The sequence below is a fragment of the Leucopleurus acutus genome (genome assembly GCF_964270905.1).
Source record: "Leucopleurus acutus genome assembly, chromosome: 5".
In the NCBI taxonomy this organism is placed as follows: Eukaryota; Metazoa; Chordata; class Mammalia; order Artiodactyla; family Delphinidae; genus Leucopleurus; species Leucopleurus acutus.
Window position 1 is genome coordinate 48435048 of NC_139147.1, and position 16675 is coordinate 48451722.

Sequence of the window (16675 nt, forward strand, 5' to 3'; positions counted from 1 at the left end):
CAGCACAAAACATCTCATCCAAAATAATCCACTTTTTGAAGAAACTGTGATAGCTTCTGTCTCAGCACAAAGCACACAGCATCTAAGAAGCAAACTGGCCTAGATGGACATGGATGGTTGCTTTCACCCCATCCACCCAGAATCAGGATATGAGTCCTCGAAACTATAATTTACAGTCTGGTCTTTGGGGCCAAAACAGGCACATGTCACACACACCAAGGGCTCATCCATTGCTTGAGCTATCACACCAAGAAGGGCTTGCCTTTGGCCAGTGAGATCAAGGAGGGAGAAGGAAGGTATGTGATTGACGTACCTGCGCTTCCTGGCTTTCCGGTGACATTATTTGGTGGTAAAGGCTTTCTTCGTGGGGGCATGGGTCTAGGTGGCAAGGGTGGGCGACGAGTGCCTGGGATTGTGGCTAAGAGATTATATTACAGATAAAGTGGTCATAAGGATTCACTCTATAAAAATCATGGGTTTTAAAAATATATAATGTTTGACAAGTAGCAGCTGGATGAGAGAGAATAGATTCTACAGAAAAGTGCCTGCAATACTTTCTGATGTTCTTCTAAATTAGTGCTTGTAACGTACCCAGGGATAACGAAGCACATTTGTGTATGGGTAAAATATTCTCTAATTATAGATGAAAATATATCAGTACATCTGCCCTTTGAAAGGAAAAGTAGGAAATAGATGTATAGAATTTATCATCTTTAGTTTCCTATATAGACTCAACAGTAGCATTTCTGTGTCTCATTATCTCCAATTGCCTTTGATTTGCAGGCTACAATTCCTACACCATTTTAGCTTTGAGTTGGTAAAGCATATAATTTCTCCTTTAGTAGGTGTTCCACCCCATCCTCCAACTCTATTAGGTAATTATAATTAAACAAACACTTTCAGAACTTCTCAAACGATTACAACAAAATAGCCCTGATGGCAGAAGCAATAAGCCTGTGGCCATGGAGAGCAGAGTCACCACACAAGGGCACCTGGCCAGGGAGCTGTAAGTGGAAGGCAAAGTTTCACATCCGCTCTGCTCTCTCACACACCCATGAGCCCTGGTGCAAGGCTGCCAGCCCAGAGGAAAGGAACATTTTTCTAAATGGTTTGCCCGAAGGGCAAAGGGAAGAGACACCTTTTTATAATCTGCACAAAGGTGGACAAGGCTAGAAGTACCTGGAGCAGACCACCTTAACCCAAATTTTCTTTTAAGTCTTGTGCTTATAGCTTAAAAATTCATCTCTTTCTTTGCATAATATGTTGGTTTAAAAATCTTCAAGTAAAATTGACAATCCAGGCTTTAAGTACTTCCTGGGATATTAGGAATTGTGCACGTGTGTGCATGTACTGCAGGGCGGGAGGGAGAGTGAGTGGTGAGGATACAATACAGATCTCTAACCCAGACATTAATACATCAGAGTAGGTTTCACAGCATCCTTTTAAAAGCACAGAGTTCTTATTCAATGCAAAGATATTATCGCTTCATAATTTTGGCCTATTATATAGAGCACAGCCTCAAATTAGAAACATAAATCATTTCAGGCAAAAGGATATTATAATAAATTACATAAGAACAAAACTTGTATATGATGAAAGGTAGAATCCACCGTTACGCTTCAGCATTTGTCCACTGTGGCCCCTCAGAACATTATATAAAGTAATTATTAAATCAGTGCCTCGTTAGAGGTACTTATTAATATTCAATTTGTGCATAAAGTGCTTTTTATTTTCCTGAAGATAATATTTTGGTATGTTTATCTAGCAATACCCCTGTACTGTTAGCATGGTTCTGATGCTTTGGGGACGGTGAGGATGCTACTTTTTCTTGCTGCAGCACATGTAACTTGCAGTTACAAGTTTCGGAGCAGAGCTGAGTGAGGGAGTCAGCATTTTATTCCTTACCTGGTTTTTTTGTGGAGTAAGAAGAGTCCACTGACACATTTCCATCAGCACCGGATGGCAGTGGTGCTTGCTTGACCCCTGTGAGCAGAGAGGATGACAGAATAAATAGATAGCAAAAATGTGGTAAGTAGTCTTCACAGAAACTTATTGTGCTCCGAGAGTCTGATGGGCTTCTCCCATCTGTGTATAGGAAAAAAAACTTAAAGCCCTACTGCATTCATTAGTTGTGATTTTTTCTCTGCAGAGTTAGTGTTTGATTGCAGAACGTGGTTTTGCCTTAATTTTCTATGATGCCCACCCCGCACTGCCTGCCTGGGTGATATTGTTGTGCTAGGAGTAGTTCATCTACAGTGATTGGCTATTTTTTTTTTTTTTGCCAATATTCATGGGCAAATTTTGTGGTTTTTAAAAAACTTTTCTCCAACTCCTCTACCCCAATGAAAACCCTTAAAATTCCAGTGTGTTTGGGTTTGTACTTAATGAATTGACTTTAAAAATATTTTTTGAGAGTTCTTGGCTAGAAGGCTGGTTAGGCCACAGACTGGATCTGTGCTTTTGAGATTTGTAAATTAGGCCTGGGCACGCCTAGAATTCCAAATTGCTGTTTGGAAGAAACTGACCTGAAAATTACTTTGCGTGCTATTTTATCTCCTAAGTCCCTCAAACACAATCTGGTGCTAGGGTTTTGGGTAGCAATCCTAAGGGTAGAGGGAACCAATTTAGCTTTTGTCCTGCTTTTTAAAAATTATTATTCTTTTACATTATAAAATAATCTTCCCTGATGTGGCCGGCAGTCTTCATTAAGAAATAATAGGAACAGACGTTTTTTAGAATCTCAAAAGTAAATATTATCTTAGATATAATGGCTCATCCTAAAAAGAGAATCCATACTCTGAGGACCTGACTATAATTCACCAATTAAAAAATTAGAATAAACATTGAATTAAAATGCTAGTTAGTATATTAACAAGGACAAGCACAACAACAACCCTGTTTTGAGTTCCAGGACTCTGTAGGGACATTATACACCCAGTCTCATTTAACGTGTAGGCAGATATATTAAGTATACAACAGAAGCTGATATTTTCACATTAATTTATGAAATTATTATAACTATAATGGGCATTAATCAGTATTATAATATTAACTTATTAGTATTATTAACAGTTATAATATTATGATTAATATTAATTTATGAAACCCAATATTACAATCCCACACCCTCTGCTATTTGAATAAGAGATAACATATAAAATCAAGGTGAATGTATGTAGCCACGAATCAACTGCTGTTTATTTGTGGTAGGAATAAAATGTTTCTGTGGTCACTGACTATTTTGTGGCTCATCCCACAGGCATTGTGAGAACAAATAGCTCATTAGTTTTCTTCCTCTGCCCTCCTCTTAGTGGTAATGGAGGTGGGAAGTGACTCATTTGGGTGGTTACTCTGTCCATGGCTTAAGGGAAGGCAAAGTGCTTTCATTTGTGTCACCAGGATAACGTGGCTTGCTGAGATCTGATTTACCACTATTTTTTGAGGGTAAAACTGTATTATATCCTCTAGAAGCTTAGTAGGCTATGTTGTGACTTCAGTAGATCCTTCTTCATAGTCTTTCTCCAAATCGTTCCACCCTTAAGAAAACAAAGTATTTTGATCCAGTACTGCGCAAGCACCTTACATATGCATGACGTGATTTGATCCATACAACTCTTCTGGGTGGGAGATACCACCCGGGTCTCACAGATGAGGAAACCCAAGGCAAGGGGAGAGTAAGCACTTGCCCAAGGACTCACAGCTGAAGTGGAGGCATTCACACCCATGTGTGCCCAGCTCCAAAGCCCATCTCTTAAGCACTAATTGGGATAGTACAGAGTGCTTTTTCCTGTCATCTTCTTCCCTCTGTTAAAGAGAAAACCACAGGCCCAAAATGGCATCACTTGTGCTAAAGCCCATGATACCAAGCCTAGACTTAAAAGTTGACTTAACTGCAGTTTTGACCTTCCCCAGAAATGTAATCTCAATCAACCAGTCTGGAATATTCTGGTCAGCACCGCACCCTTCATCCCCCAGAGGAAGAAGAGGCAATCTACTTAAAACCCATGCAACTCCCTTCTAACCCAAAAAGAAGTTGTCCTGGCCTAAAAATAGTATTTTCTTTTCTTTTTCTAATAGTTCCCTTGCCCTACCCTTCTTCCTATAAAAAAAACCTTCCATTTTGTACAACCCTTCAGAGTGCCCTTCTGGTTGCTAAATGGGAAGCTGCCTGATTCATAACTTGTTGAATAAAGCCAATTAAATCTTCAAATTTACTTGGTTGAATTTTGTTTTTAACGCTTCTCTTACTCTTCACAATGACTCTGACTTTAGCCCTCAAGTCCTATACCTTTTCTTTTGGGTGGTTTGAAGTGCCACCACTGGGTAAGGGCTAAACAGCCATGGCTGGCAAGCACGTGTCATTCATCCATGCCACTGGTGTGTGGGACTCAGAAATACAAGGATGACATGGTTTCCCAACCAGGCACATGCAAATCCAACAAGTCACAGGCTGGTGAAATGGAGATGTAGGAGAGAATACAAAAGTCTGCAGGATTACTTTATAAGATCAAACATGTAAACATCCCTGGCCTCTTTTCCAGTTATGGGAGAAATCAGCGGAAACAAGCCATTTTCTGTCACTTTCTGTATAGGCAGAGATGGAAGCATCATACTGTTATGATTCTTATAGGTTAAGTACCCAAATCAATAGAATGTCAGCTGCTAAACTGGACTTTGTCCAGCCTTTAGAAAAGCCAGTAGTGGATGAGAATGTTGGTAAGAACCCAGCAGAAGGCAGCTGCGGGACGCAGGGAAAGAGCATTGAACAGCGGACAGGAGACGGAGCTCTAGTTCTGGCCTTGGTTCCACCTAGCTGTGGTTTGCATGTCAGCCAGGAGCAGTGTGAACACAGGACCTGGAGACCAGTGAACTTCTGTGGCCCTGAAATGAGGAGAGCAAATAAATGCCAAAGGTAGCAGAGAGGCAATGGGAGGGCAAAGGAGAAGCCAATAAGAGCTATTGCAGAGAAAGAATCCTCAGGAATTGGCAATCAGCCAGTCTGGCCCAGGCTGTGACCTGAATTCTTTTTCCCTCAGGCAGGATTAATCCACTGTTTTCTAAAGGGCAGAGTTGGCTCTGGAAGAACCAAGACTTCAGCTTCAGTGTGAACCCCCACTGCCATATGGGACTTCTCCAAAAATATCTGGATTTACGTAGTTCGCCCTTTAGCAATTTATTGTCAAAAATGAAGTAAGGATTTGGGTATTTTTAACCATGGTAACAGAAGCTTTGCAAACAAACACAGTAAACTGGGAATCAATTTCCAAATGTAACAGAGACTATTCCCTGTGACCAAAAGGAGTGGTATTTATGGATGATTGGTTTCCTCACCCTTGTCTCCAAACCTTAGCACCTGGCTAAAAAGTCAGGGGTGATAAGCCAGCAGACTGGAAGATTTAGCCACAGCTCAGACAAACACATTCCTCACCTTGGAGGAGTCTGGGTTCTTGTTGTCAGGCACACTCCGTGTGGGGTCAGTGAAGTGTGGATTCCTCATTAGGAGAAGAAGGAGTAGAGAAAGGCGTTTGGGGTTCAGGTATCTAATATATCTGCCAAACCGCATGTGCCAAGTGGTTTCCAAACTACATTTTGCCTGGCACATAATGGGCTTTCAATAAATGTCAGTTGAATGAAAGAATAGTTGCACAACTCAGCAGCTTCCTTCCATAGGGAGAAAGTTGGAGAGATTGTCTAGCACAGAATGGGCAAATTTTTTTCTGTCAGGGGTTAGACTGTAAATATTTTCAGCTCCGTGGGCCATACTGTCTCTGTCACAACTATTCAATTCTGCCACTATATTGTGAAAGCAAGCCATGTTTCTATAGAACTTTATTTACGAAAAAAAGGCAGTGAGCTGGGTTTGGTCTGTGGGATTGTACTCTGTGCAATCCCCTTGGTCTAGGGCATGCTGTTGCATCTCTGGAGTCAGATCTCAAGTTGGTTATAACATGTAGAACATATCAATTAAGCTGAGACACATCTCTGGAAACCCTGAAAAAGCAGACTGCTGGGAAAATGACCTACCTAAAACTTCATTCTCTGAAGGCTACTTTCTAACTTTAAGGTGGAGAAATATTTATACATATACATGTGAAATAAACATAAAGCAGGGTAAATATCTATAATGAAGTTATAAATCAAGAAACTTTGCTCAAGATAATTTAAAGATTCCTGGGGCTTATGGAATCATTGAAAGAATTGTGTAGAGGCCCAAAGAATCAAGGACCATAGTTTTGAGGCCTCAGAATCTTTCTTTTTTAGTTTTCCAAAGGCACAACATTAAGTGGCCTAAAATCATGAAGAATATGTCCTATAAATCCTAAACACATCCTTTTATCAACTGATTTTTTTATATGTAAAATATCTGTGCTGAAAACTTCAGCAAGAAAAGCTATAGGAAAATATATGTGAGATGGATAACAAACGTACATATGGGTGAAATGTCAAACTTGGATAAGGAATCAGTTAACACAAAAATGGTATCTCATTAAGACTCAATAGAGGTTAGAAGTGAGTATGAATGAGATAGTAGGACTGGGTCAGAGAAGAAAGAAAAGAAACTTGATGTGAATACCTGCATTTCTATTAACAAGTTAGATCAAAACTATGCACAGTCTAAGTAATGTGGACTCATGTAAGTCTACAACCTGAAGAGAACAGATTTAAAAACATTCTTTTTCTCACCAATTTCTCAAGACACTATTCCCCAGGCAAATACTTCAAGAGGTGTTAAATTTTCCTTTCATAATATGCTACACAATGGCATCTGTAACTTGCAATTTTTATACCATTACTTCTTTTCTTGCCTTATTGCACTGGCTTAACACTCTGCTTCTATTTTCAACGGAAGGGGTAAAAGTAGGAATCCTTGCTTATGTTCTTGATGTTAGAAGAAAAACATTTAAACTTTCCTTGTAAAATAGGATGGTAGCTGTAGGTTTTTCACAGATGCCTTTTATCAGAGGAAAATTCCTTCTATTCCTAGTTTTCTGAGAGTTTTCATCATGAATGTTTTTTGAATTTTGTCTAATGGTTGATTTTTTTTTAAATTTATTGAGATGATCATATGATGTTTTCCTTTGCTCTCCTAATGTGGTAAATTACACTAATTTGTTTGAATGTTAAACCAATCTTGCATTCCTGAGGTAAATATCATTTGGTTGTTATATATTGTGGTAGACAAGGAGATGTACCACCCATATCTCCAATCAAGGCCCTCTCAGTTGAGGCTGACTGTGAAGGATATGACAGTGGGATACTGTCTGTTGACTTCATTCCCTTCAGGTAGGTCAGGCAAGTCCTTCCCTGAAGGGGGATCCCAATAGACAGACATCAGAACATAGAACATGTGCAACACATTTTGACTGGGGATGGTAGTGGAGCAAGGAAAGGGGAAACAATGAGCTCAGCTTTGTTTACCTGTGCCTATCAACCTATTTCTTTTCTTTTTTTAAAATAAATTTTATTTATTTATTTATTTATTTTTGGCTGTGTTGGGTCTTCGCTGCTGCACGTGTGCTTTCTCTAGTTGCTGCGAGCGGTGGCTACTCTTCATTGTGATGCATGGGCTTCTCATTGAGGTGGCTTCTCTAGTTGTGGAGCATGGGCTGTAGGCATGCGGGCTTCAGTAGTTGTGGCACATGGGCTCAGTAGTTGTGGCACATGGGCTCAGTAGTTGTGGCACATTGGCTCAGTAGTTGTGGCTCACATGGTCTAGAGTGCAGGCTCAGTAGTTGTGGCACACAGGCTTAGTTGCTTTGCGGCATGTGGGATCTTCCTGGACCAGGGCTCTAACCCATGTCCGCTGCATTGGCAGGTGGATTCTTAACCACTGCACCACCAGGGAAGCCCCACATTTTACATTTAGATCTATGATCTACCTTGAGTTCCTTTTTGTTTAGGTAGGGGAGTTCTTTGTTTGCTTGGTTTTTGTTTTGTTTAGTGTTTTTGCATACAGATATCCAGTTTTTCCAGCACCATCTGTTGAAAACACTGTCCTTTCTCTGTTGAACTGCCTCTATACCTTTGCCCCATGTCATTTCACCATAATTGTGTGAGTCTATTTGGTTGATGGTGCTGTTTAGATCTCTATTCTTGCTAATATCCTGTCTGCTCATTTTTAAAAAAATTAATTAATTAATTAATTAATTAATTTTTGGCTGCCTTGGGTCTTCATTGCTGCACGTAGGCTTTCTCTAGTCACCGCAAGCGGGGATTACTCTTCAATGCGGTACGTGGGCTTCTCATTGTGATGGTGGCTTCTCTTTTTGCAGAGCACATGCTCTAGGTGTGCAGGCTTCAGTAGTTGTGGTGTGCGGGCTCAGCAGTCCATCAATCTATTTCTACCAGCAACCAACTAATTAAACTAAAGAAGTCTTGGTAAGAGATCATCCTTTCAAAGCTAAGTTAGGTGAGTTATTACAAAGTTGACTTTATCTACACAAGAGGGTAACAGATGTCAGTTTGTATTACAAGTAGCTCTGGAAAAAATATTTATATTGCTAATAAACTAAAATATAATCATGCTCTGTTTTCCCTCCAAAAGACAGAATTTTCCTTGTGAGAATCAATGCTTGATTATACTGAAGGTTAATGGCTTTCAAGTTTGATCATAGCTACTTGTTCTTTGTTTTGTTAACATAAATGCTTTCTTCTATTTGTACTTAGGCAAACTCCAGGGAATTATTTTGAATATTAAGAAGGTGGCTCTGTTTAGAGCCAGACTGTTTACATCAATCTGAGACACTATGAACTGCCTAATCCCACTTGGGAAAAATAAAAGGAACAGCTGAGCATAAATAGATATTGGAATGCTTTCTTGCTATTCATGAGTCAGGAATTTATAGTATCTGCCTCATTAATTGAAGGGAAGTGAATTCCTAGAACTTCAGACATTGTAATAACCGAGTACAAAAACACACACTTAAAAAAAATCTAAATCGTTTTTTTTTTTTTTTTTTTTTTTTTTTTAGCGGTATGCGGGCCTCTCACTGTTGTGGCCTCTCCCGTTGCGGAGCACAGGCTCCGGACGCGCAGGCTCAGCGGCCATGGCTCATGGGCCCAGCCGCTCCGCGGCATGTGGAATCCTCCCAGATCGGGGCACGAACCCACGTCCCCTGCATCGGCAGGCAGACTCTCAACCACTGCGCCACCAGGGAAGCCCCTAAATCGTTTTTAGACTGAATACATGTCTTCAGGTAGTATTCATATCTCTTTCTCATTAGGGAATAATTATGGGTTGATTTTATATATACATATTAAATAAACTAATTTTTATGCTTTTTTACACAAGCAGGCACAAGATTTGCACTATTTAAAAAATATTTCAAGGGAACAATGCAATCCCATATTAAGGCATTTAATAACTACCATTTATCCACTTAGTGAGTTGAGTGTTTGAACTTTTATCAGATCATTGTTCTATTTATCTGTATGATATTCCATAGACCAGACTGGATTAGGGCAATGTCACTGACTCAAACTGAATGATTTGGAAACACTGATATGCTTGTAACCAGGGTGATCATTTGCTAACTGCTCTTCTCATTTAAATGTCATATTCCAGGTGGCTAACAGATCTGGGTGTATTAAAAAAATTTCAGTGGTACTTGCGAAATTATAAACTGGAAAATGAAGTGATAACAATCTCAAAGACCAAACCTGTATATAGAAAGTGTTTTGAAGTTAGGGAAACAGCTATTTTGATATTTTAATTCAATAATTCATATTCAGGATATTTTTAAGAATCAAGACTATATATTGTAGCTGTAGCTGATTTAGTGGACTAGGCTGAGAAAAGTGAAAAACTATATTTTAATCTTTTCAGAGACATTTGAAATTTTGTTGTTGTTGTTGAAATTTTGACTTCGGAATGAATTACAAGTTTCAATTCTATGAACTTCCAAAACTGGCTGTACTAACAAAACTGGTAAAAAAAGGAATTGAAATGTGCATTCAACAAAATTATAAAAATTGAATGAAAACATTTAGAGTTTAATAGGATCAAAAGGAAATAAATTTGTGATCATTACCTGTTTCCATTCCATTCCCTTTGGGCATTGTACTGGGTTTGGGTCTACTAGGTCTTGCAGTTGTCCTATTCAGAACTACAATAAAGTGGGAAATAAGTAGTTTAGACATTTTTTAATTGAAAATTTGTAGCCAAGGAAAATAAAACTTTCCAGAGAATTGGAAGTCATTTAACTGGGCGATAAAAATATGATGACTCACCAAAAACTGTTGTTCAGAATATAGAAATCACAAGTCTGGTATAAAAATCATAGACTTGAATTTGAGACCTGAGTATGTACTCTGAGGTGATCACTGGGCTTGAAAAAATAGAGGGAATTTATATTTCTAAGTGGGAACTAGCTGGCTTCATTGATAAGCACTAGATACATTCCAAAATGGGACTGAAGAAAGATCAGGACTACATATGCCGAAAGAAAACCCAAAACTTGATGTGTATTTATTTGTCAAGGCCTCCTAACACATAAGTTCGTGGTCCTTTTGGAGGAGTCTCTAGGTACATATGCTCCCTCATAATCTTGGCCCAAGTCCACCGTTAAACTCAGAACTATGATAAAACCATTGAAATTTCTCTCCTGCTCTGTTGAGAGTCATAATAGTACAAAAACATTGAAGTCAGCTTTTTATCTTCCATTTAGCAGAGTTTTCAAGGAAAAGCACTAAGTGTATCGCGATTAAGAGAGTGAGTTCTTAAGCCAGACTGCTTGCCTTCGAATCCACTTCCCAGCCCTTCTTAAGCCTTAGCTTCCTCAGCCTTACCTCACAGGATGCATGGTTAGCACACCATCACTGTTAGCCATTATTGTTACTGTTTCCTTATTTTGTAGAAAGGTTTAATATAACCAGCCACACGTTAAATTCTCAACAGTTATCATGATAGAAAAATCACATGGAGTCAGAGGATTATTCCAAAAAATATGGGCTCCTCCATAAATCAAAGAAAAATGTATTTGTTCTTTCTTCCATGTGCCTGGAGAGATGTTCACCGGGAATGTTAGCTTATAAGCCATTTTTTCATTTAGAACTTTAAAACTTCTTAGAATCACAGAGGAGAAAAGGGGCAGAAAACACCAGAGTCTCTGGTCCAACTTGTATGTTAGCACAGGAGTGATTTATATGGACCAAATCAACCTCCAAGTTAACTTTTCACTAACAGCTCCAGTGAGGGAGATCCTAAATCCTTTGGTGAATTTAGATTTAAAGTATTTTCTGGGAATTCTCTACCAGTCCAGTGGTTAGGGCTCAGTGCTTTCACTGCTGGGGCCCAAGTTCGATCCCTGGTAAGGGAACTAAGTTCCTGCAAGATGCATGCTGTGGCCAAAAAAAAAAAAAAAAAAAAAAAACTATTTTCCAGTTTATTTTCACTTTACTTTGATGTTTAAAACCTGTAAAATGTGTTTTTTTATTTTTTTTTAATCTGAAAGAATCAAGTAAAAATATTCTCCCAGAACAAGTCTTTTATAATGGAAGAGGTCTTTTCTCAAAAGATAACATTTGAAACATGTAATATATCATAGCTAATGCTAATGCTATCTCTATAATTGCCATGGAAAACTGAAGGAGGAGGGGAGAGTGTGTGTGATTTATGCAAAAATACTATTTTAAAAATGCTTTTATATTGTTAAGCTTCCGTGGTGGTATCTAAATCTGATTATCCTTAAAAATCTCAGTCAAGTCTTGCCACTTCCATGGATTCATTATTTCCTCTCTACTTACCCACAAGGATCAGAATTTTGTATGTAATTTATTTCAGTTTAAGGATATATAGGCTTCATTTGGTATATTTGGCTGTTTCAATATTTTTTTTTTGGCAGTGCCACGCAGCATGTGGGATCCTAGTTCCCTGACCAGAGATTGAACCCGTGCCCCCTGCAGTGGAAGCACGGAGTTTTAACCACTGAACTGCCAGGGAGTTTCTCAATACATTTTATATCTTCTTAGATATGCTGATTATTTAGGTCATCAGAAAGAGAAACAACTTACCAGGTCTGATGTGTGGTTTGTCAGGTGTTCTGGGCTTCACAGGAGTTGTATACAATCTGTGTGGTGCTGAAACAGAGGAAATGCTTCACATTTAATAACCAGCACTCCTGAGCTCAATAAATGGAGATTTAGTACTCTACAGACCAACAACTTGTACACTTTGCATGGAAGTATAAAGAATATTCTTAAATCTCCAAGTATGCATTACAGCATTGATGCTGAAGGAAAAAAAGCAAGTGAAAATATTCATGCCTGGAAATTAAAGATGCACACAGTCAAAGTGAGGTAGGTCATTGGTAATGTGTGTTAAGGATTAGTCATCATTTAGTCCATGTTTTTCAGGGGCATTTATTTCATCACATGGTTGCTTAATATGGTAAACATATAAGCCAACCATCTACCCCTCCATCCATCCATGTGTCTGTCCATCAACCCATCCATCCATCCATTCACATCTCTCAATTAGGGAGTCACTGTGAAATATTATTTTGCCAAAGGAGACAAATAATATTAAAGGCAGAAAGAAAAATATTTTTAGGTATGTAAGAAGAAAAGAGTGGAAACATGTGGTCTGTATCTAATTGTCTTAGCTCATGAACCCGGAAGTGAATAAATACTCACTTAGTGCCATCCATTAAAGCTTTAGGGATGAGAGAAAATGACCTCTGGTATCCTGCCCATCAAGAGAGGGTGAGCAAAGATCAAGAACTCAGACAGCCCTTGGACCAACATGCCACCTTGTTACTTCCTGCTCCTGTTATCCAGGGCCTGGCACAGTGAGGACCATTAATGAAGAGTTGTCAAATACATCTAAAAAATTAGTGACCATCGTAAGCAGGCAAATTCATGAGAAACTCAGCTGAAATATTTTTGCTCCCTAAGCTTTTAAAGTGTGCATCCATCCTGGGATGTGTCTATCCTTGCCTTCCCTCCTCTGCCACCCTTGACACACCACGTTGCTTCCTGCCACCAACTTTCTTGGTAATGCTTTAGCTAAGACTGGAAAAAATTTTCTTGCAAACTTTGTTAAGTAGATCACACCATTTCAATGATTTTGTTCACATCTTGAATGGGTATTTATGTAACCATAAATCAGCAAATGCCTTGCCTACCACATTAAAAAATATACCTGCAAAACATTATAATGTAGCTCATTTATAAACTTCCTATGCGAGGACTGATGAGTAGAATTTTGCCATACTCAGACCAAAACCAGCAGACACATACTGAAATTCTCTGTAGGTTTAATGTGCTCCTTTCAAAGCGAAATAACTAGAGTGAACAGAGGTACTGATTTATTTAAAAATAATCAATTCTCACATGCCCTAAAATGTGTGATGATGATTTGCAAATGTTTTTCTTCAATTTTCTTTGAGAGTGGTAGGATTCCCTGTCAGTTGAACATATTTCAGCTTTCTTGTTAATTTCTTCAATGTTAGATTGCTTTTGCTTAAAGAAACATAAGAATCATGGCTCTTATTAGTATCATTCTAGAACACATACGAATTTTAAAACTTTAGAAAAGAAACAGAGAAGAGTGTAGAAATAATCAGCACTACATTCATTATTTCAAAGCCACAGGATAAAATTTTTGGTTTTATTTTTTATACAGTCTTTACTTAAATCTTGAAAGAACTTTTTATAAAGGAGCTGAAATATAACTTATGTTTGGGCGGTGAGTTATTCACATAGCTCATCACCAGGTAACACATGGCCTTGAGAAAACTGCTTGAGGGTTTCAATTTTAAACTAAAAAAAAAAAAAGACAAAGGTGCATTGTGAGAATGTAACATTGTAAATATCATCTCCGCATAGCTTTTGGTGACTAATAATAAAAATAATTTTAAAAGATGGCTTCATATCTAAAGAGTTTTATAAAAATTATTTTAAAAGAACACTAAAAATACTTGACAAAGATAACATCAAAAATAGATAAACAAGGATTACAGGAGAAATACCTTGAAGGACCTTTGTTTTGCCCAGTATAGGGAGAGGGAAAGAAGGGTACAAGGTACAAGGGTACACCCAGGGACCCCTTATGCCCTGGGTGGCATACGGATCAGGGGGCTGAAATAAGTAAAATAATCAAAATGTCCCCAGGATGCCTCTGGCCAAGTGGATTTCTACCATGGGTTGAGATGAGAGGGGAAAAGGAGAGAAGCTTGAGTTAGGTCAGTGTTTCGGTTATAGCTGCAGGGAATTGTATCAGCAGACAAAGAAGCAAGAATGATGCAGAGAAAATGTGCCGGAGATCCTACTAGTAGGTTCATGCTGTAGGCTTTAGACACTAAGTTTCTTTGGAGCACTTGGGCCCCACTGCTGAGGGCTTGGAGACCAAAAAGCCACAAGGTCCTGGTACATGCGTGGGTGGAGTATGAAGACCAAGAGAAACAATTTCACGCCTACAGCATCTCTCAAATTGTTGTGCGCTGTCTTGCACATCTGACACCTACTATTAGAAACAAAACACAACACAATAAAAAGAATACAGTAGATTGACCTCCTTGTCCATAGAGCTCAGGCACGCATTTATGAGGGTTGGGTCAGAGGGTGATCCTAGGACACACAGTGTGCTGTTACTAAAGTTGACCCTCTACTCCCAAGAAGGGTTACTGGCCTGGAGCAGGTTGGAAATGCATTTCTGGTGAGCCCACTTTAAAGAGCCTTGGCATAAGTCTAGAAAAGTGTGAATCCCAGAGCTGCACAAGTTAGGCTCAAGCTAAGGATCTTCAGAACATAAGAAAGTAATTAAAATACAGTACATTATATAAATATGTTAAGACAATTCATAGAATGATATCAGATCCTGGATATACAACCAATCAACTGTGAAACTCGTCTAATAAAACCATGTTCTAGAAGCAATTTGATAAAAATATTGATACTCCCATTAAAGTAAGAAAAAGCAAAAACAAGAAAAGAACAGGTCTATGATTTTTAACCTCAATTCTGAAATCTACAAAGCTTTGAAAAGCTGAAATCTTGGGGCTTCCCTGGTGGCGTAGTGGTTGAGAGTCCGCCTGCTGATGCAGGGGACACGGGTTTGTGGCCACTGAGCCTGTGCGTCCAGAGCCTGTGCTCCACAACGGGAGAGGCCACAACAGTGAGAGGCCCGCGTACCGCAAAAAAAAAAAAAAAAAAAAAGCTGAAATCTTTTTCTCATTTGGCAATACAACCTGAGCTGAATAAATTGTTTACCCTGCTTATTGTAAGTATTTATATGTTTTGCTGTAAAAACATCAATGTGTTTGATTATGAGAATCCAGCTATCTTCTACCAAGCTAGACATTAAAGAGGTTTGCAAAAACATTAAAAAATAAACATATAAAAATCAGGATGTGGTATGGATATAATAGGTTTGAACACCTGCTGTTAATGGCTGAAGCCAGTAATGAGGGTGTGGGAGGGCTGTCATTATACTGGCTCCTTACTTCTGTGTATATTAACTTTATTTTAAAAATAAGTAGAAAGGTAATAAAGTAAATAATAAAATAAACATTTAAACCATTATAAAAATTAAATGAAACAAGTTCAAAAGTTTTACAAAATTTACAAGAACTGTCTTGTACCGTAGAGAGTATTGTCAGTCATGTTTATTTAGAACAAGTACTGCTCTGTTTATTATAAAATATATACCTTAAGATTAGATTTCTTTTATTATCATCTCCTCATATTGCTTTGTTTCTTCCACAAAGCTTCCTCCCCAATTATAACTGACAGTTGAGTACAATAAATTTGTCTTACAACTCTTTAAAAATTATTTGCCCTTGTTTTTTGGGCTTTCTCCCATATGCTAGTGGTAGACATGGGCAAAAGAGCGTAATTAAGGGGAAAAAAAGAAAACACGAAAATACGAGAAATCTGCAACTGGTTACAATCCAAGTAGGACAGAAAGATATAAAAAGGAAAGACTACCGAGAGCATGAAGATGTGAGAGACAGCTCTGTGTAGATGAGTCAAGTTCCCAAAAAGTAGAAGGAAAAAATAATATAAGGAGACCCCCGAATAAAGCTTCTTGGATGTTTTAATATTAATTCATCATTAAAAAATGATTTTTCTTGTTACGAGTTTCCTTTCTCAGGCCACAATACCAACACATTGATCAAGTTTGGGAGATGGGACAGAGGGAGGAGAGAGAGAGAAAGGAGGAGAAGAAGGAGAAGGAAATAAAGATTCTTATTTATCAGATGTGGAAAATGAGGCAAAAGAAGGTCAAGCAAGGAAAAAAAAAAGGGAGCTCTCTTTCTTAGTCAACAGCATGAAGCAGTCAACCATACATTCAAAAGCACAGCTCTAACTAAAGAAATTGTCTTTCCTACATTCAACTGGTATTCATACAAATATTCCTATTTGGCTGATGTCCTGTACCTATGCAATGAAAAAACTTAACTCACTGTGATGAAAAATTACATTCTTAAAAGAAAATTTTCTTCCTGCTTAAAAAAGAAGGAAAAGTTACTATCCAGAGGTGGGGAAATAGCATTACCCTGAGTTGTCTTTGCCAATTCAGTTGTTCGTGGAAACTTAGTTGTGAAGAGCTCTTGGGTGGATTGGTCTGTTTCTGCTGGAGGAAACACAGTAAGATGGCTGGCTTTAAATGATTATCATTATGAATGGGTCAAAAAGGAAACAAACCCTACTCTTTTCTATCCCGTGTGGTGAT

At 38.4% G+C, this 16675-nt stretch overlaps 1 protein-coding gene across 1 annotated transcript in view; it reads right to left on the minus strand.

Moving 5' to 3' along the window:
- The window catches only part of ABI3BP (ABI family member 3 binding protein), a 259008-nt gene that overhangs the window by 36676 nt on the left and 205657 nt on the right, over positions 1-16675 (minus strand). Inside the window, exons 53-57 of the mRNA XM_082839240.1 lie at positions 16499-16576; positions 12013-12078; positions 10032-10106; positions 1906-1983; positions 314-406 (exon numbers count right to left, since the gene is read on the minus strand). Of these exons, the coding sequence (XP_082695366.1) occupies positions 314-406; positions 1906-1983; positions 10032-10106; positions 12013-12078; positions 16499-16576 (390 nt within the window). The remainder of the gene's footprint in view (positions 1-313; positions 407-1905; positions 1984-10031; positions 10107-12012; positions 12079-16498; positions 16577-16675) is intronic.